Source organism: Meriones unguiculatus, chromosome 21, assembly GCF_030254825.1.
Source record: "Meriones unguiculatus strain TT.TT164.6M chromosome 21, Bangor_MerUng_6.1, whole genome shotgun sequence".
NCBI lineage: Eukaryota > Metazoa > Chordata > Mammalia > Rodentia > Muridae > Meriones > Meriones unguiculatus.
This window is the reverse complement of record NC_083368.1, coordinates 16,737,445-16,761,717: the sequence shown is the minus strand read 5'-3', so window position 1 is coordinate 16,761,717 and position 24,273 is coordinate 16,737,445. Positions and strand designations below refer to the sequence as shown.

General features: G+C 50.9%; 1 protein-coding gene across 2 annotated transcripts; it reads right to left on the bottom strand.

Moving 5' to 3' along the window:
• Positions 1–505: 505 nt before the first annotated feature.
• Positions 506–24,273, bottom strand: Gbx1 (gastrulation brain homeobox 1). 2 transcript variants are annotated; one of them, XM_021659322.2, is made up of 2 exons: positions 23,545–24,273; positions 506–2,886 (listed from the first exon to the last, which is right to left on the bottom strand). In XM_021659322.2, exons 1-2 carry the CDS (start codon positions 24,239–24,241, stop codon positions 2,336–2,338), a joined length of 1,248 nt encoding a protein of 415 aa, XP_021514997.1. In that variant the 5' UTR covers positions 24,242–24,273; the 3' UTR covers positions 506–2,335. The 2 variants fall into 2 exon arrangements, with proteins under 2 accessions (XP_021514997.1, XP_060229942.1); XM_060373959.1 differs by having other exon boundaries at positions 506–2,883; positions 23,545–24,129.

The following is a 24,273-nucleotide window of genomic DNA, read 5'->3' as shown; positions in this document are numbered from 1 at the left end:
CTTTCAGTCTCCCTTGGCAAGGGTAAAGCATGACAGGGCAAAGCTGCGTCTGCCAGAGGCGGCATGCCCTGCCTCCTCCGATGTGCGGTCTTCCCCTCCCTGCCCACTTCTGAAGACCCCCAGTGGTCTCTACTGTGGCAGAGCTCTTAGTGACCACACCCTGCACTGGCCAGTTTGCAAAGGCAAGGCCTTACTCCCTCCACAGAGACTGCAAGAGCCCCGTGGCCTGTGCTGGGAGAGACACTCGGGCAGCATCCAGGACCTCCAGCAGCCTTCTAAGCTTAGCCTGCACAGGGCGAGTGCCCAGATGCCCTCCTCTTCGTGCTGTACCTCTTTGTTCTTGAGAGAAACCCCAGGGAAACACCTCTTCTAGCTTAGGAGGGATGTCTCCTCTTCCTGGGATCACCTGGCTGAATGGCCCAAGTTTGTGCCTGTGTGGTAGGCTGGTGCTCTGCCTACACACTCGCCCACGCATCAGTTAATAATCAAGTAACGATACTGAGAGGAAACCAGATTTTATTTTTTTTTTCATCCACATCTCCCTTTTCAAGTCTGTTAGGAGCCGAGTCAGGACGGTGCCATGAGTAGGTAGGGGACTGACTAGCTCTAGACTCCCTAAGGACAAGCTGCGTAGCACTGTTGAGGCTTTATGGGAAGCTAAAAGGCCAGGTGCCAGCCACTCCCCGGCTCTTCTGCCCAGTGCGCATCCCCCCTTCTCTCAGAGCCTGGACAACAGCTCTGCCGAAGAACAGCTTAACCCCTGCCTTGGCTTCTCCCATGTAGATCAAGCATATGGGTCAGAGAGTTGACTCTGAGGTGTACCTGGCTGGGAATATGTTTGGGTCTGGACTACATATTCAAGATTAAATTCCCAAGTGACACCGAAAGTTAGTTTTCCAAGGACAAGGGAGAGACGGCCTATGCTAGATCTATGTCCTCACCAGAGAGTTGCTTGGGAGAAAATGAACTGCCAAGGGCAGACAATCTTGGTCTCATACGAAACATTCAACGTAACTGAATGTGACATTGACTAGTTTGCCCCTCTTGAGTCTCCAGTGGCCAGAGTGGCCTGTGAGGCAGGCCAGGGATATGTGTGGGTTGTGCCTCCTCGCCTCCCTTGTGGGTAATTGCCTTATCCATAGCTTGTTTATTCTGTTTTCCTAATCCATACAAGTCATGTTTCTCCCCAAAAACCTAGTTACCACAACCACAATGGCAGCCTCAGTGGGGCACCGTAACAGTCTCCTTTCCCCAAGGTCTCTGCAGATAGCTAGAGCTCTGCTACTGGGATTTGCTTTGTCTGCCCGTAATCTCTGCCCCAAACCTTCCCAGAACCATCCTGGGCTCATTCTCGTCCTATCAGTTTGGCAGTGGTGCCTCTTAACCCGTCTTCTTCTTTAGTAGAAGAGGCTGCCGGGAGCCTAACCCTTCACAATGTAAAGGACAGGAGAAAAATGACTAAGGTTGCAAGGACAGATAGGCTATGGGCCTCTGCCCCAGGCCCTGGCGTGTGAGCTAGCCACGGATGGCAGTGATGAGGCTGTGTCCCCCTGTGCTCAGGTGAGTGAGCCTCCGGTCCTGCCCTAGTCGCTGACAGGACAGTGTCAGCTGAGCTGAAGTGAAAGTGAAGTGAGTCCCTGAAGCGAGCCACCTCTCCTAACGAGAAGACACCAGGGGCAGACAGGTTTACCTGTTCACCGGAAGTAGGGGCACAGCAGCCCCCGGTGGGGGTGGTGTGCGCTGTGGAGGGATGCTTAGGAATGGAAGAGGGGGCTGCTGAAGACCCCGTGTTGGTCATGACAGTTCCGTTTCACGCCTCGGCACGCCCTTCCACTAGAGAGCAGGAAGATGGCATCTTCACAGAGCAGTAGGATGGGACAAACGGGGTGAGGCTCAAGGAAACAATTTTCCCAGTCTCCCTTCAGGGTACAGACAGACGAAGACAAAACAGTTCCATATATACAAACTTTACACAAAATAAATAAGGAACTGTGGCCCCAGGCTGGTAAGCACCCAGGACTTCCTCCCCCTGCCAGAAGCTATCCCCTCAGGCCTTAGCCGAGGGACCCTCTGGGCCTTGGGTATTTCTTATCCCCACCCCAGGAGTTCACTTCTGCTTCAGAAGCTCTCTGGGATCAGATTTTGAACGCTGCATCCCTTGAGACCCCTCATTCTGAGGTCTCTAGAACAGTTTCAGGCCAAGTCCTCATGTCTGCAATCCAGGGAGTGCAGCTGGCCTCCCCCAGAGCAGGCCCCTCTGTCTGCAGCATCCAGCGAGGCTTGGGCAGGCACAGGTGCAGATCCTTCGCCTTCCGGTCCCCAGGAGCCTGGTCGGTCAGGGCCGGGCTCCCTGCTCCATCTGTTGGTGCTGGCTGCGCACAGCAAACCTGTTGACATGCACGGGAATGGGCACTACAATCTTGGGGTTTCTCACAGGCTCCCCAGAACGACTGCTCACATTGCCAGCCTTGATGCGCTTCCACTTGGCCCGGCGGTTCTGAAACCAGATCTTCACCTGCACCTCACTGAGCTTGAGGGCGTGGGCGATCTGGGAGCGCTCGGTCAGGCTCAGGTATTTCTTACAGTGAAACTCCTTCTCCAGCTCCAAAAGCTGCTCACTGGTGAAAGCCGTTCGCCGCCTTCTGCTTTTTCCCCCAGGCGTGGTGACTCCCGTGGCCACTGGAGCCCCCTCCTCAGCTCCAGTCCCCAGGCTTCCCTTCAGCTTCGGTTTAGGTCCCAGAAGAGCCCCTGGGGCCCCTGCAGAACTGTCCAGGAAGCTGTCCTCGCTGTCACCGCCTGAGCCCTCCTCCTCCTGCTCGCTGCCTGCTGGGTCTCCTGCTGGGACCTCCAGCTTCTCCTCATCTGAGCTGTACACCTTCCCCTCTGCTGTGGAGGTGGGGTGGGGCGTGGAGAAACCAACAGATGGGGAAGGAGAGGGCAAGGAGAAGGTGGTTTGGAAAAGGCACATGGAAGCATGGCCAGGAATGAGCAATTGACAATAGGAACAGCACATTCAGAAAGTTAGAGATGGGTCAGAAGGAGAGAGGAAGGACATCGGGGAGGAGTGGGAAAAGGTTTAGGAGAGACAAAGAATGGGAAGAAAGGTTTTAACCAGCAGACTTCACTACGGAAAAGCAGAGAGGCAACGTGTAAGGCAGTGACCCCTCAACTTTCCCACCACCCCACTGCATGCCCCTTACCATCTCCCAGCTTCCTCCAAATGTGGTACCATCCAAGATCCAGCACGTTCACACCCTCCCTCCAGGCTGGCTGGGAGGGGTAGGGCTACACATACACATAGCCTTTGTGTCCTTCCAGGAATCCTCTACAGACCCTGGGCTGTCCTGGAATCACTTTGTAGACCAGGCTGGTCTTGAACTCACAGAGATCTAGCCTGCCTCTGCCTCCCTGAGTGCTGGGATTACAGGCGTGTGCCACCGAGCCCGGCTCCTGGTTCCTGTTGTTAACCAGACCGCCCTGGTGGACAAGCCCCAGCACAGCCACTTTCTTTTCTGTGGCCACACCTTTTCCCTGTCACTGGGTCCCCTGGTCCCTTTCTAGGGCTAATCCTTAATTTCAGCATGCCACCATCTCTTTTTGGCACAGACACCTGGCCACGGCTGCCTATAGCACCAATGGTGACTTCTTGAGGATCCATAAAAAGAGCTTGGTGTCAGCAAGGGAAGGCTGGAGGGAATGTGGGGCTGCTGGAGAAAGAGGCAGGCAAGGGGAAACTACAGAAGGGAGTGTGGGAAGGCATCTTGACTCTAGTGGGTGACTGATCCCAGGATATAAACATTTTAATCTGTACTCAGTTCTAAATTTAAATCAATGCCTGGTTTTATTGTATCTACTGATGTCTTTGCCATGAGTGGAAAGCAAGGCATTTCAAATGCTTTCAGGGCCAGGGAGATGACTCAGCAGGTCAACGCCTGCTGTACGAGGAGGAGGGCCTCAGCATAGACCCTCATAAAATGTGGTCAGGTGGTGGTGCGTGCCTAGAACTGCAGTTGTAGGACCCAGACTGGCAGGTCCTGGTGGCTCACTGGCCGACCAGCCTAGCCGAAACATTGAGCTCTAAATTCTGGGAGAGATCTGTCTCAAAAATAAAAATAGAGGGCCAGAGAAATGGCATAGTGGGTGTTGTCAAACCTGATCACAGCCGGGTTAGATCCCAGAGACCCACACAGTGAGAGGGGAGCACCAGCTGTACTGACATTCAACACTTTCACACACACACACACACACACACACGAAATTGCCTTCATATGTACCCACCCATTCAGTCTAACACACCTGCATACACTGTACGCAGGTACATACCACTCACACATACACACTACACACACACAGACACCCGAGTGCACACACACAAAGTAATTTCCTTTGAATATTTTTTTTTCAGTGTTTGAGTTTCTACAAACTTCTCTATTTTCTGCCCAAGGAAACAACAGAAATCCATCACCCAGTAGGAAGAACGTGGAGGCTGTAAATTAGGAGTTCGGTGAAAGTTAAGGCCGGATGGGAATAGTAAGGCGACCCTCATCTCCACATCACCTACAGGATGTGCACCCTCCCAAGGCGTGCTCAGAGCTGAGACTCCAGCTCAAACTGGACCCCGGGTGCAGTGAGTGGTGTGCAGAAGGGGTGCACGAGGGCAGAGCGCCCCACAGGAGGGCACGTGACAATGCTCCTGCTTTTTGCAGCCCCTCCCTCTGGGCCCGGAGTCAGCAAGCTGCTTCCTCCTCCCAGTGAGCCCACACCTGTTTCTCCATGCCTGCTCCTTCTCCTCGGGATCCATGGAGCCTTTTGCCTCAGAGGCCGTGTTCTCCGACTCCTCTACTGCAGTCAGCATCTTCAAGTTGCCCTTGCCCCAGCTTATAGCAGCCAGCCAGGCTCCAGACAGCCCCTTACCTCCCATAAGCAGCTTGCCAAGCAGGGGCCTCGTGCTGTCTAAAAAAGTGCCAACCCCCAGGGATGTCCCAGAAGTAGATGACGCACCTTATCACACTCACTCATCACCCATGCTTTCTTCTTTAAGCCTTGGCCACAAACATTTTGTTTTCTGCAGGATTTGGGGCCCGGGGGCTAGAGAGATGGCTCTGTGATTACAAGCACTGGCTGCTCTTGCAGAGGACCAGAGTTCTATTCCTCGTGGTTTACAACCATCTGTAACTATATTCCCAAGGGATCTGACGCCCTCTTCTGGTCTACATGGAGACTGCATACAAATGGGGCACAGACATACACGCGGGCGAGCACTCACATACATAAAATAAAAACAAATACATCTTTTAGTAAAGATTCAGGACATAAACCAGGCGGTGGTGGCAGATGCCTTTAATCTCAGCACTCGAGAGACAGAGGCAGGTGGATCTCTGTGAGTGCGAGGCCAGTCTGGTCTACAGAGTGAGTTCCAGGACAGCCAAAGCTACACAGAAGAACCCTGTCTCAAAAACAAAACAAAACAAACAAACAAAAGATTCAGGGCATGGGTGCACTCCTTCATCTTGCTAAGGGATCATGTTCACATTCTTTTTTTCTTTTTCCCCCCCACAGACTCAAATTTCTCAAGTCCCAAATGGAAATCTCAACCTTCCTCCAACCTTCCTTTTGCCTTTATCATTCTTCCCGACCTGGCCTATCAGCACCCCTCCTCCCCATCTTCAAACTACACCACGACACTGCTCTTTATTTCTCCCTCTCATGCCATCCACAACTCCCACAAATCCGCCTTTCAGAGCTGGGCCCTCCATCATCACCCCCTCGCCAGCCTCTTCCAGTGGCTTTCCTGTCTCCTGCAGCCTTTGTCCCCAGCCCTCTCCGTGTCAGGGATACCCTACTCCCTCCACATCAAGCACTGGCTCCTTCCCTCGCTCCTTCTTCCTTGTCATCCCCTTAGAGTTAAGATGCTTCTTGGACTCATCTGCTGACGTAATATGTGACATCAACTTCATTCGCTTTATTTAAAAAAAAAACAAAAACAAAAAACAAAAAAAAGTCTCTTCCTATTAGAATATAAGTTTCATAAAAATATGGATCTCAGTCATATTTTATTCACAGTTGTAGCTTTGCTATCTTAAAAATTACCTATAGAGCAGGCATTTAATAACTGCTTAACAAAACAAAACACCTATTTCCTGTGCATGAATGCATGCTTTACCCCCCCACTCCTACCTCCTCTTCCCCTATTAGTTCCCTTCTCAGCTCTCCTGAGATACTCCCTTCAACTCTGCCCATTCCTAGCACCGGCTCTCCTCCCCTGCTATTACCCCCCTACCCTCTGTCCAACGTGCCTCAGACTTTCCCATACGCAGAGGAATCCTGTGGGACCTTATGGTGTTAAAAGAAGTGAAGAAAATCTCAACACCATGACTACGTCTTACGGCCTCAATTTTTAAAACATACTCTGTACTAATTAATAATACGTTAACAAAAATTTAGCCCAGTAGCGCAATGTTTTAGACAGTATTAAAAAGGCAGAAACTGGCTTTCAGGGCTTGAAGGAAGGAACCATTTAGTACAGTGCCAAGCCCCCCTAGGGGGGGCATCCAATAAATCTAAATTGATGATGATTGAGAGGAAGCTCCCAGCTCCTCAGTCTGGCAGAGGCCTCCTGAGATCAGCTCATCCATCCCTCTGTCTTCAGACAGAGCCAGAAGCTCCAGCCCACACAAGCAGGCCACCCTCAGCACCGCTTTTGAAGCCACACAAGGAGTGAGGGTTCATGGCCTCTCTCTGTTTCTTGGTCCCGGTGGGACACTGAGTGGCAGGGGCAAGAGTTTCTGTCTGCGCCTTTCTGATGGTGACATTGAAGACTCTGATAAGCTACCTCTAGACCGAGATGGGGGCGGGGCAACCGAGAGGAGCACACAACCACAGGCCTCAGAGGACAGCTTTGGAACAATGAGGAGAGATCCGTAAAAGGGAAGGAGGAAGGAAAGGAAAGGGAAATGCACGCAGAAAGGAGCCCGAAGCCAGAGAGAAGTGGGGTTGGGAAGTGGCAGAAAAATTAAATGGTGGGCCAGACAAAGCGAAAGGCTGAGTGTCATGCAGAGATGGGAAAAATGGGGGTCGGGAGCTATTAAACAGTCACATTCCACTGTCACTTGCCCTTTGCTCCACCAGACGGGGACGTGCTGAGAACCAGGATGGAGTCAGAGACCAGGAATGAATGAGTGACTCAGCGACCCCCGGAAGAGAGGCCCTTGGCAGGCAGGTGGCCCACACAGCTTACCACTTCCACATAACTTAGTTAAGGAAAGAAATGCAGGAGTTGGGGAGCTAGCTCATCACAACCACCTTAATTCCAGTTCTAGGGGACAAGATGTCCTCTCCTGACCTGCCTGGGCACCAGGGATGGATATATTCTGCATACACACATGCAGGCAAAACACTCACAGAAAATAAAATGAATAATTTTAAAAAAGAAGGAAGGAAGGAAGGAAGGAAGGAAGGAAGGAAGGAAGGAAGGAAGGGAGGGAGGGAGGGAGGGAGGGAGGGAGGGAGGGAGGAAGGAAAGAAGGAAAGAAGGAAAGAAGGAAAGAAGGAAAGAAGGAAAGAAGGAAAGGCAGCTGGGTGTGGCAGCACGCACCTTTAATGTCAGCACTTGGGAAGCAGAGGCAGGCAGATCTTCATGAATTCTGGGCTAGTCTGTTATATACAGACACTCGGTCAGGACTATAAAATAAAACCCTGCTTTTAAAAAGAAGGAGGGAGGCCAGGTAATGGTACACACCTTTACTCCCAGTACTTGGGAGACAGTGGCAGGCAGAAGGAGGAGAAGAAGAAGAAAAGAAGATGAAAAATGCAAGCTACTTTCATTTTATCTGCCTTATAATGGATATTACTGAGTTAATGGTAAAGGAGTCAAAACAAACAAACAAACAAAAATCACACATTTTTGCTGATGACTGAAAACTAGCAGAAGCAATAAGCCTGTTGCTTACTGAGACCAAGTCTCTTAAAGCAGCTCTGTGCTTGGCACTCAGGCTGGCCTTGAGTTTGCAGCGGTTCCTGCTTCTGCCTCCTGAGGGATTGCATGGGTTGGCTGACCATGTCTAGCTGTCAAACCTTTCTGATAAGTTTTCTATTTGCAAAATTTGATTTAGAGATGTCAGATCCACAGAAGCAGGTTTCCAGTTGAAAATAGACTTAGTTGAACATTTAAAAAATTATTTTGATTGTTGTTGCTTTTTGAGGTGGTGTCTCTCTAGATAGCTCTGGCTGTCCTGGTACTCTGTAGACCAGGCTGGACTCAAACTCACAGAGATCCACCTGCCTCTGCCTCCCCAACGCTGGGGTTAAAGGTGTGCGCCACCACAGCCACCTTCCATTGAGCATCTTATAAATAATGATTCTGTGGAGGAAATCTTCAACAAAATAAAAAACGTTTTAAAGTGAAAGTAACCTGACTGTGCCAGGGAGGTGGCCAAGAAGGCAAAGTCCTGACCTCACGTGGAGAATGTTAAGGCAGGCGCCAGAGCATGCACTAGGCTCCGTGTGCATCCAGAACCTTCGGAAAAGCCTCTGTCTCTGGACAGCGTAGGAGGCAGCGAGGAAGGCTGATTAGGAAACAGGCAGAGTTCGTGGGACTGTTCCTCATGGAGTTATTGTCCTGGGAACCAGAACTCCACAAAGCTTACTCCGAGAGTTGATGGCAAGAGGGAATGTCCCCCCCGCCAACTGAAGGCAGAGACTGTGCCCAGGCTGCGCTGTGCACCAACATGTGGACAGTGGCTGCTTCCCAGGGGAAGGACGGCAGCTCCAGAGACTGAGCAGCCCCTCAGAGGGAAAAGGCCAGTGTGTCGAGGCCTCAGTGGGCTTTCCCTCCCACACCCACTAAACTGCGGGCAACTAAGAAATGCTGAGCATGGGAGAGACAGTCTTCTCCAGAGAAGAGCCTGCCAATTGGTTATCCAGTAACAAGTGATCAGCCCTGAAAACATACATACGAGTAATATTATACAGACCAAGCAGGTTGTATTCAGTAATATGTATGTATATGCATATGTACATCTAATAACAATCAATGAAAAAAGAGGTCATTAATTAGAAAGAGCAAGGAGGGGAATATGAGAGGCTAGGGAGGACGGAAAGGAAAGGGACATGGTGTAATTATATTATAATCTCAAAAACAAAAGGGAAGAAGGGATCAGTCAAGCTAGAGAGGAGCGCAACAGCCACACAGAGTCTGTGGGAGGTAAGGGCATACACAGCACCAAGACTGAGCATGGCAGTGCGTGTCTGAAATCTGGGAACCAGGGAGGTCAAGGCTGGGCAGTGGCGAGTTGAGGCCAGCCTGGAGCAGCACCAGACTCGCCTGCTAAAGAGGGAAACCCTGCCCTGGAGTCACCAAGGATGTATGCCACTGGAGGAATGACTTTAGACTCACTCCTCAGGAACACTCCCAGGCAGAGCTGTCCCAGCTAAAGCCCTGTGGTTGCTTAGCGGAAAGCAGCTGTCTGCATGACTGGAAGAGCCCCATAGTTCTGACTTCTCTCTTCTTGAAAAACAATAGCACTCACACTTCCCTACCTAGTTCCCAGGACAAAGACCCTCCCTCCTAGCCACTCATTCGTTCCCCAACAGGTGGGGTCAAAAGGTGGGAGAAACCCCTGGTCATTTCCCCAAAGAGCCCTGCATTTTGCAGTCCTCAGGTCCGTGGCCTGCCAGGTACTGTTACTGAACCCCTCCTTTGAGGGCCAGCTCTGTCCTTGCTCATGCCTCTGACTTGCGCAAGGGCAGCATGGCACTGTCCCTCTTGATATGCCATAGGGGCATCCATGACTTTCACCTCTCGCTCCACATGAACAGGAGGACCTTCACTACTCATGGCCATCCTGCCTCTCCCAGCTTTGCGACAAGCTCAAGGTACTTCCAAGTTCCCATGTGACCCAGTTAGTTTTTCTGTCTTGACACAAGCCAGAATCATCTGGGAAGAGGGACTCCCAGTGGAGAGATTTCCTCCATCAGATTGGCCTATGTGTATGTCTTTGAGGATACACACACACACACACACACACACACACACATCTTGGGCAGGCAGTCTTGGATTTTGTAAGAAAGCAGGCTGAGCAAGCCGTGAGGAGCAAGCCAGGAAGCAGCACTCCTCCATGGCCTTTGCTTCAGTTCCTGCCTTGGGTTCCTGTCCTGGTTCTCCTTGGTGATGGACTGTGATTAGGACATAAAAACCATATAAACCCTTTCTACCCGAATTGCTTTTGCTCATAATGTCTTATTGCAACAACACAAAGCAAACTAGGACACCACACTTTTTCAGACCCAGCAACCTTCCAGGGCACTGTACCGTCACCATTGCCCAGAATGCCCTTGTGTAACCTTGCACTTTTCAGGTGCTTCTCCATGTTTGTTTCTTTTACCTTAAGCCACTTGCTGACGTACAGCTGCTCAGCTCCGTCAGCACAGCTGGCAGAGCCACTAATCCTATCTTCCCGTGAGGGAAATAGAATTGCAGAAAGAGCAAATGATTTTCCTAAGTCCCGCAGCCCAGGACACTGTCCAGCACCTCAGTCTCCTAGCATTCATCCACGTCTTTCCAGCAAATTTTGTCCCGCACTTGAAGGAACAGCTCTTTCCTAGTCGCCGCCACCTCCACCCCCAAATCTGTAAAAATGCTGTTTATTTTATGTGTGTGAGTGTCTTATCTGCAGCCATGTCTTTGTACCAAATGTGTGCCTGGTGCCCAAGGATACCACAAGAGAACATCCCCTGGGAACAGAGTTACAGACAGCTGAGCTCCGACACGTGGGTGCTGAGAATTGAAGCCAGGTCCTCTGAAAAAGCCACCAGTGCTCTTGACTGCTGAGCCATCTCTCCAGCCCTAAATAGTCTTCTTATCAAATCCAAGGGTGAAGCCTCATTTCTTTCACTTACACACAGACTCTAATTTCATCACTAAATTACACCTAATGCGTTCACAGAGATTCCTGAAATTGCCACAGAAGAGGGCCTGTTGCTAGACGTCACCTCGTCTTTAGCAGGTGAATGCTCCCATTCCTCCCAAGACAAAATCCCCACCGAGTCTTTCCTGCCCTTGCTAGCGTGTGTGGTAGAATTTTAGCAGTTGGTGTTCTTTTTCCTTGAAAATATCTTTTCAAGGTCTGGAGAGGTCAGTCTGCGGCTAGAGGCACAATCTTCTCTGGCAGAGGTCCTGAGTCCAGTTCCCAGGACCCACTTCAGGTAGCTCACAATGGCATATAACTCCAGGGAGATCCCCTGTGGGCATCTCGTTCACATCCACGTATCCACAGGCACACAAACATATGCACACAGCCACATACAGAGACATACACACTCACACATATACATACCTCCCCCCCCACACACAGAGAGACAGAGAGAGACAGAGAGGCAGAGACGCACACAAAACCACACAATTAAAAGAAAGTTTTTTTAAAAGAGAAAAATAATATGGTGGTGCACACTTGTAATCCCTGCATCAAGGAAGCTGAGGCAGGAGGATGGCCAGCCTGGCCTACAGGGTAGGACTGTCTCAAAAGAGGAGGAGGGGCTGGGCTGGAGAGATGGCTCAGCCTTTAAAGGCTGGGTTCCCGACCAAGAAAGGAGGAAGGTGGAGGACTGGGGCTGTAGCTTACTTAGGAGAGTTTGACTAGCGTGCATGAAGCCCTGAGTTGGATCGGCAGCACTGCATAAAACCGCATGTGCCGGTGTGTTTACCTGCACAGTGGACTGAAAGCCAGTCAGGAATATACGGGTCTGTCTCGGAAGGGGAGCTTGCGGGGTGTAGCAACAGTGAAGAACACTGCTCATCCAGAGGATCTGGGTTGGTTCTCAGCTCCCATGTTGGGTGGTCCACAACCTTGTGTAACTACTTTCTGGGAATTTGATGCCCTCTTGTGGCCTTTTTCAGAACCACACTCATGTTGCCGACACACACTCATACTCATACACACACATACACACACACACACACACACACACACACACACTATAAAACAAAAAAGATTTAAAGGCCAGCTATGAAAACAATTTCACTTTAGTATCAGAGTTCTGTGCTTTCTCTTCTGCCTCATCCCCAGCAGAGCTTCCTTAGGTCGGAATCAGAACAAAATGTCACAGCTTTGTTGAGAGGTAGAAGTTTTCCAACTCTGCCTTCCTCCTTGCAGGTCTGTCTCTCAGAAGTCCCCAGCCCCCGAGCTCTTCTCAGTCCTCGGCTGGCCCTAGAGGAACCTGGGCTCCTCTCCACTGCGCTTCTTCCCCACCCTGAAAGACACTAGATTCAAGGTTGCTTCCTGCCTCATTTCTGGGCCAACTGGACTCTGTGCTTTTTCCTTCTCCTTTTGCTCAGTGGCAACACCCTTCCTTTAGGGCCTTGTCTCTCTTGGATTACCCGGAACCAGGTAGCGTGTCAACCACATGTCTCTATGCTTCTGCTCTCGGGTTAGCTTGTGGCTGGGTGACACCAATAACAACTCGTTATCCCCTGAGCATGCGCACCATCCTGACTTGCACACGCAGGAATTTTTGAGTAGGATTGCGACAGTTGAGAGCTGCTGGTGCCGTGTCCTCTCCACGTCCCTTTAGATGGAAGAGAGTAAGGGCCTTGAAAGAGAGAAGTGAGGAGGAGCCAGACTGAAGACCTAACTTCATCTGCAGTTTGGGTGTACTCAGTACTTTGCAGTTCCACGAGTCAACAAATGCCCATCTGTTAAGAGCACACGCTGCTCCTCCGGAGGCCCTAGGTTTGGTTCCCAGCGCCCACATCCGGTGGCTCACAACTCTGGTTCCAGGGGATCTGATGGCATGTGGAACACACACATACACTCTCTCTCTCTCTCTCTCTCTCTCTCTCTCTCTCTCTCTCTCACACACACACACACACACACACACACACACACACTCAAGTGCACACGCATATAGTAAAATAATAAATAAATGAATTTTTTAAATTAAGGTTGAGCTACCATTACAAGTAATCTATGTGGTATAGTTAAATAAATGCTACCATCAGCCTTTACTCGCAGCACTCGGGAGGCAGAGGCAGAAGCAGGCAGATCTCTGTGAGTTCGAGGCCAGCCTCATCCACAGTGAGCCACAGTGAGAGTTTCAGGACAGCCAGGGCTACACAGAGAAAACTTGTCTGGGGGTGAGGGTGAATGCAGAAACAGCAACAATCAGACACAGAGGCGTGAGGCCCTCCACCCCACACTCACAACACCCCATCCAGCACCCTGGCCTTGTGCCCTGGAGCTGTTCCTCAGAGCGCCACCTAGTCCAGAATTCATTTGGACTCCAACCGTCTCTGTAATCCAGCAGAGTAAGATTAGCATCATCGAATCAACAGCTTTGCTCCTAGCACCAAACTGAAACATGGAGATAAGCCTGTCGGGTTCTGGCGGAGAGAAAAGGCAGGAGAGGAAGGGAGATCAGGCTCCAGCACGGGAGAGGCCCTGGGCCAAAATAAGAAACAGGGAAGTTAAAGAGAAAGAGCCAGATACCGACACGACGTGGTGGCTCACATCTGTAATCCCAGTATTTGTGAGCCTGAGGCAGGAGGACCGTGCTCAGGGCCAGACTGGCCTATAAAGTCACTGTGTCTGCTCCCTCAAAAAGGGAAAATTGGAACCTGCATTAGAGTCGGCATGACGTTCCATGCTGCCTGTGCCCTACAAAGTTCTCTGACGACTGTGTCCATCATCATCCCAGAGATATCCGTCTTTCTCAGTACTGTTCCCTCTTCTACACCACCCCCGGTAAAGAGGAAAGCTACTAGCTAACAGCTAAGACAATGACAAGTCTTTTCTTCTATCTATCTATCTATCTATCTATCTATCTATCTATCTGTCTGTCTGTCTGTCTGTCTGTCTGTCTGTCTGTCTGTCTGTCTGTCTATCTGTCTGTCTATCTTTATGTGTGTTGGTGTTTTGCCTGAATGAATGTCTGTTTTGGGCATGCATGCCCGCTGTCCATGGAGGCCAGAAGACAATGCTGGATCCCCTGGTACTGGAGTTACCAAAGGTTGTAAGCCATCATGTGGGTGATGGAAATAGAACCCAGTGCTCTTAACTACTGAGCCATCTCTCCAGCAGCTCCCCCTTTATTATAGGTTCATATAGTCCTGGGCTGTCCTCAAACCCTCAAACTTAGCATTTGTTAAGGATGACCTTGAACTTCTAATCCTCCTGCCTCTACCACCCTAGTGCTTAGATTCAAAGTATGCACCACCACACCTGGTTCTGGGGATCTGGCTCGGGGCTTCATACATGCTAGGCAGGCAATCTGCTGGCTGCTTAGCCCTCCAGAGATACTTCCTTTAAGTCCAGGACTCAGCGTAAGGGTCTTCCTATCTACCTGGTAACTCTGAGATGACCCTCATTTTCCTGTAAAGGCCACTGGGGTTTTACAGGTTAGCTGGGCCATCTTCCTCACGGAGGCAGCAACACTGGGTCTGTGCCTACCGTTGCCAGGCACCACCTGTCCCGGCGACGCTGCACTCCTCCCTTTGCTAATACTCCATTCCAGTGTTAGCTGACACACAAACTGAACAGGCAACCACAGGAAGGCTGGGCACAGTCTCCACAGCCCAGCTGGCTTCTCCTGCTCTTGCTGCAACCCTCCACCTACACCAGGGCCACAAAGAACCCACCTCCTCTTTTCAACAGCTTTGCTCTGACAGCTATGCACAGCCATAGCCTGGTTCCTCCTCCCTAGTCTCTCAGCCTTAGACCCAGGCCTGACCTCACCACTTCATGCACACAGCCAGCCTGCCCCTCCCTTCTCCATGGCCACTCTATGTTGGGAGGCACAGAATTCTCTCAGACCCCTTGTTCAGGGTGCCTTGAATATATATTAAATATCACACACACACACACACACACACGAGCTTCTGGGTATCAGAAGAGGCATTAGGTCGCCTGGAAGTGAAGTTACAGGCAGTTGTGAGCCACCACATGGATGCTGGGAACCGAATCCAGGTCTGCTGTAAGAGCAGAAAGCGCTGTTAGTGGCTGAGCCTTCTCTCCCCCCAACCCCTTTTAATAAAAGAACAGCTCGTCAATAAAGGCATCTTTAAAGATCCAGCAGAATCGTAAACCAGGCTTGATGGCTCGCACCTCTCACCCCAGCTAAGAGAGAGACTAACACAGGAGGACCGTGAACTCCGGGCCAGCCTGGAGCTCTTACGGAAATAAGCAAATAGACAAGCAAACAAATGAACAATAAACTCAAGCACATTAAAAATAAAACACTTGCACAGCTGGAAACAACCTTAAAGATAACTTAATTCAAACCCCTAATTTAACCGATGAGGAAGAAGAGAGGCGATGTGGCCAACCAGCTCAGCGCTCTGCACATAGGTGCATAATTTACAGGATTCTGGCTCCCAGGGCTTTTCCCTGTCTCTCCCTACAGCTTCCCATGAAAGTTCTAGCTTTGCCATGACCCCTATTCTCACCCCTCTCTTCTGCATTCAGTTCAGAAACCTGCTGCTGCTGCCCAGCCCAGAAGTGTTTTGCTGTTTGCCCCCAGCCCTCAGCCTATGGTTGCACAGTCCTATTCCTAACTCATGGCTTTGACCAGCATGGACCCGTCTCTCCTGAGGAAGTCTGAATTCAACCTGCTCAGTCTGCTCACAGTAAGGCTGCGCCTCTCTCCCTTAACCTGCCTTCCCCCGCAGCCTCTGCAGCCAGTGGCCCCTCCGAATTCCTCCAAGCCACTAACTCTCCCCACTCGTTCCCCTTCCCTGTGTCTGTGCGCGGGCGGGCTGTGTTAGGCCTCCACCTCTAAACCACCCCCACCCCCACCCCCCACCCCCGCTTACACCCAGCTCCTTCCCCCCACCTAGCCGCTAAGTCAGTGCTTCTCAGTCTTCCGGATGCCACCAGCCTTTACTGCAGCTCCTCCTGTTGTGGTGACCCCAGCCATTAGGTTACTTCTGTTGCTGCCTCGTCACTGTGACTTTGCTGCTGTTGTGAATTGTAATGTAAATGTCCATTGTCGGATAATCTTAGGCAACTGTGTGAAAGGTTGCTCAGCGCCCAACTCTTCCAAGTAACGCTGTCACCTCCACCTCAACTCTTCCCTCATCATGCCCATATCAGCCTCTTTCCTTGTACACCTGATTTCTATTTCCTAATGTCAAGTCAGCTAATGCAAAAGGCCCAACTCTTCTACTACGTTCGAGGGAGAGCCCTTGCCTGCAGCTTCTTACAGTGGCCTTTAGCGCAACACAAAGCACTTTGCTCGCAATATTATCACGCCCTCTCCTTTCCAACAGAAATATTTTCATCATCATCATCATCACCACCACCAGCAGCAGCATTGAGTCAAAGGCTCACTGTATAGCCCTGGCTGGCTGGGAACCTTCTATGGAAACCAGGCTGGGCTCAAACTCACGGAGATCCACCTGCCTCTGCCTGTGGAGAGCTGGCATTAGAGGCATGCATCACCATGCCCAGCCTTATTACATTAGTATTTCTTCTTCCTCCTCTTCTTCTCTTCCTCTTCCTCCTCTTCTCATTTTTCTCCTCCTTCTCCCTCTCTCTCCCCCTATCTCTCCTTTGAGACAGGGTCTCATGTAGTCCCAGGCTGATGTTAAACTTGTTCAGAAGAAGAAAACCCTTGACTCCCTCCCTCTATTCCTGGCTGGTTCCTCCAGCTGTCCTTGCCTTTCCCTCACTGTCCACAGTCCATTCGTCCTGCCTATTACTCCGAGAGAAAGAAATTTTCTTTTTAAACTGGGAGTAGTGGCAGACGCCTTTAATCCCAGGCAGGGGCTGGTAGATCTGGACAGCAAGGGCTACACAGAAAAACCCTGTTTTCAAAACCGAAAAGAGAGAGAGAAAAAAAGAATCCTCTTCCTCATCTTCTGTAGTAAATGCCTCCACACTTGTGTGTGCGGCTACAGAAGCTACTTGTCCCCACACAAGTCAAGGCGTCACAGCACTGCCAGCCCCCAGCAAGTCTTCGCCGCTGCCAGAAGGGTCAGACTGCAGGCCTGAGGGGTTCTCTGTACCACGCACTCCCTGGCAGGTGGAGAAGGCACACCAGCCCCTTCTCAGCCTCAGCGACACAGCAGAGTACAATCTGATGTCGGAAACACAGTGATCAGAGGCTCAGAGTGTGAACGCCTCTTGGAGAGGCCCCTGTTCTGTCCCTGCAGCCTCGCCTCTACCTGGAGCCAGGTACAGAGCATCCGCTACCTCTTCTGACCTCAGAGGCCGTATTCATGTGCAAATACTCACACACAGTCACGCATGTATACATATAATTAAAAATAAAATAGCTTTCTTTTTATTTTTATTGTGTAAATTTGATGGCGTTGTCTGAGGCAAGGTCTCAACCATGTAGCTCTGGCTGGCCTAGAACTCACTATCTTTTTTTAAAAACAATCTTTTAAATTTATTTGCATGCACCACTATGCCTGGCAAGAGCACTGTCTAAGAGCCCAGGCTGGGTTCCTAGCATCCACGTGGTAGCCCACAGTCATCTGTAACTCCATTTCCAAGGTATCAGATGCCCTCTTCTGTGGGCACCAGGCATGCACATGGTGTACATACATACATACATACATGCAAAACATTCACATGTATAAAAAAATTTAAATAAAAATTAATTAAATATAAAATCTTTAAAAATAGCTATCAAATATTTAAACTAGAGCTTGTCATAAAAATCTCGATTCTTCATTAATCCAAGAAGCATTGTCTCTCCAAAGAATGTAAACTTTCATGAAACATGTTTCTATCCATGACAAAAACCTGCGTACTGCTAATATGTAACTGCCCTGTCCTGTCTACAGATTCCTGACAGGAGGCCCTTAGAGTTCAGATCCCTACTTTACACATTTGGTCTAGGGATTGAAAGGGACAGCAAAGGTCCCCTCCCTGGCCGGGCATGGCACATAACTTTAGTCCAGAGGCAGATAGATGACAGTGGCTTCACAGTCAGCCTGGGCTACAGAATTCCAGGCCAGCATGAGTCTGTTAAACAAACAAACAAACAAAGCAAAATGATAACAACAAAAACGCCATCACCACAACAAACAAACAAACCCCAGGCAAACAACACACATACAAAAGCAATGAAAACTTTTGATCTAGATGAGGAAAGAAAAGCCTAAAGAAGTTATGGGACAGTGGCTCTCCCAAAGTGTCTTGAACATCCTAGTCTATACCAAACAGACAAAAAAATATTCTCTAATTGAAGCAGGCATCTTAGCAAAATAACACGGGGAAACAGTGACAAAGCTGAGGCAACTCCCTGTGTCAGAACTGCTAAGTAAAAGTTCCTTCAGTCACATTAAGCAAAGGCAACGTTGGCCTTTTTTACATTTTCACAATTCTGTGACTGATTTATTTAGGTGTCTGTGTGTGCATGTGTATGAATGTCACCGGACAACTTTTGAGGGTCCAGCTTTCTCCTTTCACTGTGCAGGTCCCAGGGCCTGAACTCGGGTCTTCAGGCTTGACAGCAATAGCTGACACCAGCTCTCCCACCCCAAATTCATCTTTAAAAATTAATGGAGCTCTGGGTGTGGTGGTGCACACCTTTAGTCCTAGCACTGAGGAGGCAGAGGCAGGTAGATCTCTGTGAGTTTGAGGCTAGCCTGGTCTACAAAGCAAGTCCAGGACAGCCAAGGCTACACAGAGAAACCCTGTCTTAGTGGTTAGGAGCACATACTGCTCTTCCCAGCACTCATGTCAGGTGACTCAAACTGCCTGTAGCTGCAGCTTCAGGGGACCCAACACTCCTCTGGCTTCTGTACACATATACGCACGTAATTTAAAAATAAAATATTTTAGAAATATAAAATAAAAATAAAATGTAAGAAGTCAGTGGAGCAAGTGGAGCAGAGTGGTTCACACCTTCAGTCCTAACCCTTGGGAGGCTAAGGCAGATGGAATGCCGGGAGTTTGAGACCAGCCTGGGCCACACAGTGAGTCTGAGGTCAGCCTGGGAAACAGAATGATGTACTGTTTTAAAATAAACAAGAAGTCAGTGGAACAATCACTCTCTCTGTGCACTTTCTCAAATGTTCTAGGAAGATATATTCTAGGTCTTTGTCACTTAAAAAAATCCCCTCAGCTGAGTGGTGGTGGCACACGCCTTTGATCCCAGCACTCGGGAGGCAGAGGCAGGCAGATCTCTATGAGTTCGAGGACAGCCTGGTCTGCAAAGTGATCCCTGGACAACCAGGGCTACACACAGAGAGAGACCCTGTCTCAATAAAATAAAATAAAATAAAATCCCCTCTTGTTTTTAACAGCAGAAGTTTCTGGCTCTATAGCATGTCATCTCCCATTTCCTTCTCATAAGTAAATATCGTATCTTGACAGTCATAATGGGCACCTATTCAGAAATGAATTAATGGTCATCTAAAAATGTTCCCTAGCTATAATCAGGAGCTTAGCTTACGGCAATCAGCTCTTGAATACCACACTCCTCTGAAGTTTCTTGGTCTCCTTCGTGATTACCATTATTACTGCAATCTCCATTCGGAAATTAGCAAATCCTCACCTGTTCAGTTTTTAAAAGACAGTGCTCATTCCCTGCCACCTCTCAGGGTGGCCGCTCACACGCTGTCATCCTTCACACCACCATAGCTACAAATGTTTTCATTTGTTCAGCGTCCAACATAGATGTCACGTCTCCCGTCTCCCATCTCCCTGCATTTTTATCACCCACCCCCACTCACTGTCTAAGCTTTTTCATTCAGGCAGTCCAACCTTCGAGTAGAATTCTCCAGATACTCTCGGTTTGAAGTCTTGCTCTGTGTTTTCCCCGAAGGACAGTTTGGTGTGTGTGTGTGTGTGTGTGTGTGTGTTTTCCCCAGCACACAGCATCCTTTCCAGCAATTGGCTGAGTGCTGAACAGTCATATCTGGCACCCAGGTCAGCTGTGACTGTCTACTCTCAGCCAAGGGCTCACACACTTTTTCAGACCCCCCAAGACCAGCTCTGAACCTCCAGGTTGGCGTTGAATCTGGTCTTGTCCTTGGAAGCTCCCTGCAGTCTTCTGCATGTTTCCTGAGGTGCTGAGGACCTGCAACCCCATCTCCTTCCTCCCTTGCTCTTATGAGTCTGTGCTTACAGATCCTTAGGATGTGCCTGAGGTACCTCCCCATCGGTACCTTAGACAGGGCTGGCTTGAAGAGAGCTGGGAGGTAGAATATGAACTGGCTTTCAAAGAGGGTGGACAGAGGATACAAACTATGCCACTCAGATATTTACATGCATTAAGCTGAGATGATATTTTGGACATATTTGATCAATACGATGGTCATCATTCATTGCCCTAGTTTCGTTTATCTTCTTAATTTGACAAGTGAAAACCTTGAATATACTTAGAATATACATATTAATATGTGGCTCCCTTGACATTTCTAGTAGTCAGTTATCACTACTTTGGGGTCTTCTGTTGGCACACACATGTGGAAGGCAGCCATGTGCGTGCGTGAGAGCATGTTTTGTGTGTGTGTGTGTGTGTCTGTGTGTGTGTGTGTGTGTGTGTGCAGAACTCAATATCTCGCCCATGCTGGGCAAGCATTCTACCACCCCGATCTATTGATCCATATTTAATCCCCACTACTCACTCAAAATTCTCTCCTCTCTATCATACCTATGAAAAGGCTGCCCCCAACTAGCCACACTCTAAGCCTAAAGCTCTTTCCAATCTACCATTCTTAGTGCTTTTTCTACCCATCATTTCTTCACATAGTTCTTCTTTCTAACATAGCTTTTACCCACACACTCAAATTATATTGAAGTTCTGGGCTTTTTCTTCCTCGGTTTGCATGAAGAGTGACATCTTTCTTAATTCTTAGCCAGTTGAAATTTTTTTTTCATGTATTTCCCAAAGAATAGAATTTTTTCATTCTCCAAAATGGCCTATCTTCACTATAAGCTTCCCCACCCCCCTTCTTTTCTTTTCCCTTTAAAGCTAGGATTTCAAGTCACCCAGGCTGGCTTCCAGCATATGTTTGACTTTGAACTCCTCATCTGTCAGCCTCCACCTCCTAGTTAGAGGTGCCAGCACGCCCAACTATTCTATAGGGTCACTTAAAGGGGCTAGCGATTACACATTAAGCATTCAACAAGTGTGAAGGAGCAATGACTTCAGCCAGGGCCACCCAGCTGTCCCCACTAAGACAACAGCTCTCCCTCTTGTCATTTGAAGAACTGTGTTCTTCCCAGACTCTTTCTGTGGAGGTTCCCGTCTCATGAGGTGCAGCGGAGAACTCTCTCACTCCATCCATCCCAAGCCCTCCAAGACAAGCCTCCCATAGAAGGTTCCATTTCCCATCATCCTCAGTGGCCATGTGCTGCTATTCTCCAGATGCATTTTATGCCCAACATTTCGGTAACAGCATTTTCCTTTCCGCAGCTGTGTCAGGGAAAACTCACACCTAGAAAGGTGGATGAGAGGCTGACAAAGGGCTGGGGCAGCTGTGCAGGGAGAAGACAGGTTCCAGTCCCAGGCCAGGACCAAGCCGGCGACCCTCGGGTGTTTCCTCTGAAGCCTGCCTTCTTTATTGCTCCTCTAGCCCCTGAGGTGATGCTACGACGGTGGGGCAAGACCTTCAGAACCCTCCCGTTACATAGCCAACAAAGCCCATTCCCCGTGTTCCAACACCAGCATACTTTCTCCTGTTTTTCAATCTTTTTTTTTTTTTTTTGGTATGAGTGCGCATGTGTGGATTACAACATTTTTTTTTCTTTTTAAGATCAGGAAATCTGTTCTCCATCACTTTTTTCTGTGTCCCCAGCCACCCATCGCCCTCAGCCCTGAAACCCCCTGTAAAGAACAATACTCCTGGTGCTGACGCTCTCATCGTGGGCTGGCACCCTTAGTTAGCTCTCCCCCAGTCTTCCAATGACAGGGCTCTTTCCTTCACACACTTTTTCAGTGAAGTTTCTCACTTTTCATTCAGCCCAGAGTTCCTCTGCCCACAGACAGCCCGTTCCCTGTTTGAAATCTCCAGACCCCTCCACCAACTTGTCACAGCTCTTTCCTTATTTCTTTCTTCTCTGAATTCTCTTCTCTCCTCTTCCCCTCTATCGATATATTTGGTTGAATAACCAGCATTGGGTTTGTTTCAGAAAAGAACCCCTGTTATACATACAGTGGAGAGAAGGGCTGAGGGCCCTGTCAGTGTGTTCTCCCGTGGCAAGGGAGGGCCCCTCAGTTCTGTTCCACCTGTGGGTTCCCTCTTACTTTCCCTCAACTCTAGGCTGAGCTCTGTGCCTGGCTCTGCCCCCTGGCTCTGTGGCCTCCACAGCGTCTCTTCAAAATCCAGAACTATCCCGACCCTTCCTTCTGGTTTCCATCCTCCCTCTTGTCCTGAAGACACTGCCTCCTGTCTCCAAGATGTTTCTGTTCTGCTTAGGGTCCTCCTGAGGAGCCGCTGCTCTGCCTTCTGATCCTCTTGGACCAACCAGTTTGGAAAAGGAATTCACAACAGATGAATCCCCTCAGCCAAAAAGTCCAGGAGCAAATAAAAAACAGAAGAAAGGCTTCTTGACAGCACCCCCGGTGTCTGAAAGAGCAAACAGCCCTGCGGCAGTTTCACGGCAGAAACTTGTTATCAGGAATTGTCTGTCCTAGCAATGACTCTGGGACGCTGCTCCTGCTCCTGCTACGACCAGCCTCCGAATGCATTGGGTCATTTTGACCGGCTGAGCAGATGCCATGAATTGTGGAGCAGAAGTGGGTTCGTCCTCGTGTGGAAGAAGTTTAAGCTCTCTATCCTTGCACGGGCTTTTTTTCTTTCTCTCTTTCTTAATTAGAACCCACCAGATTGCATAAGCCTTGATCCCAGCGCACCTGCCTCCGGCTGCATAGGAAAAAGCCTTTCGGCTTGAGGGTACCGAGGTCAGGACGAGAGGGCTTCAAGGGAACGGGTTCTGACCAGGGTCCGTTAACTACACCCTCTCTCTGTGGGGAGGGCGTCCTCCCAAGGAGAGCCCAGGGCTCTTGAATTACCTGTCGGCTGAAGCTTAGAGGGATTCTCAATTCCACGTCTTTATGCCACACCCAACTCAGCCTTTTGGCATCGCCAGTCCTGGCCAGCCCTGGTCCAACAGCCAACATGTTCCGGCAACGTTTAGATCTAGCCTAAACGAGAGCTGGAGAGTGACCTCTGCTAAGGTGAAGCCACAGGCTCAACAGACCCTCCTTTTGCCCTGCGTCCACAAAGCCCGCGCCCAACCGTTTGAGTGCTGAGGGGTCGACCCAGAACGCGCCCCCACGTCCTACAGCGACAGCTGCCCCAGCATGCTGTCTGTCACCCTAGGGTCCTGCTGGGGCCCTCGGGGATCCCTCGAGAGAAGAAAAACGAAGGGATCCGGAGAGAGAGCCGGGGCAGGGCTTGCGGACCACAATGCGGCGGGAAGGGAAGCGGGCGAGGCTGCCGGCGCCCCGGGGCCAGGGCAGGGCGCTGGGCCCCGGAGGCGCGAGCTGGGGTCCGGCGCCCCAGGACCTCCGCGCTGGCGGCGGGAGTTCCGGACGGCTCCCGGGCCTGGGGGGGTCCTGGGTCTGGCCCGGGCGGGTCCCCGCACTTACCCGGCAGACTCGGGAAAGTCTCGGAGAAGTGCGGAGGCTGGGGCGGCGGGGGCTCAGCCACTTTGTCGCGCGCCGGCAGCGGTTCGTCCGAGTCCAGCGCTCCGTCGGCGCGCCGGGCGGCGGGCTCGGGGTGGCCCCGGGGGGCGGCGGCGGCGGCGGCGGCCGACAGCTCCGGGGGCCCGTAGTAGGCGTCCGGGGGCTCAGCGAAGCTGGGCAGCGCGGTGGTTAGGGCCACCATGGAGGGCACCGCCTGGCCCAGCCCCGCGCAGAAGGTGTTGCCCAGGCGGCCGGCGAACGAGGCGAGCGGGGCCAGCGGGGGCAGGCCGGCGGGCAGCGGCGCGGGGGCCAGCGCCTGCGGCAGCACGAGCGGCCGGTAGGGCACGAACATGGGGTAGCCGGTGTAGAGCAGGTGGCCCGAGCGCGGGGGCGGCGGCCCGATGAGCGAGTCGATGGAGAAGGCGGCGCCCGGGCCCCCGCCGCTGCCCCCGGGGCCGCCGGAGCCCGCCGCCCGCTGCATGGCGCTGCCCCGGCCCCGCCGTGCGCCCCGCGCCGGCACGCAGGGCTCGCCGCGGGCGCGCGGGCCGAGGTGGCGGCGGGGCGCGGGCTCGGCGCGGTGTGGCTCCGGCGCCGCGCTCCCTCGCTCATAAGGAGGGAGGGGGCGGGCGGGCGGGCTGGGGGTGTCGCCCTCCGGACTCATCCATCTTCCTCAAATTACGCTTCGCTGGCTCC

Coding starts and splice junctions, on each gene's coding strand:
- Gbx1 (XM_021659322.2), bottom strand. CDS start 24,241: ATGAGTCCGGAGGGCGACACCCCCAGCCCGCCCGCCCGCCCCCTCCCT. Junction 2,887..23,544: donor GACTTTCCCGAGTCTGCCGG/GTAAGTGCGGGG, acceptor CCACCTCCACAG/CAGAGGGGAAGGTGTACAGC.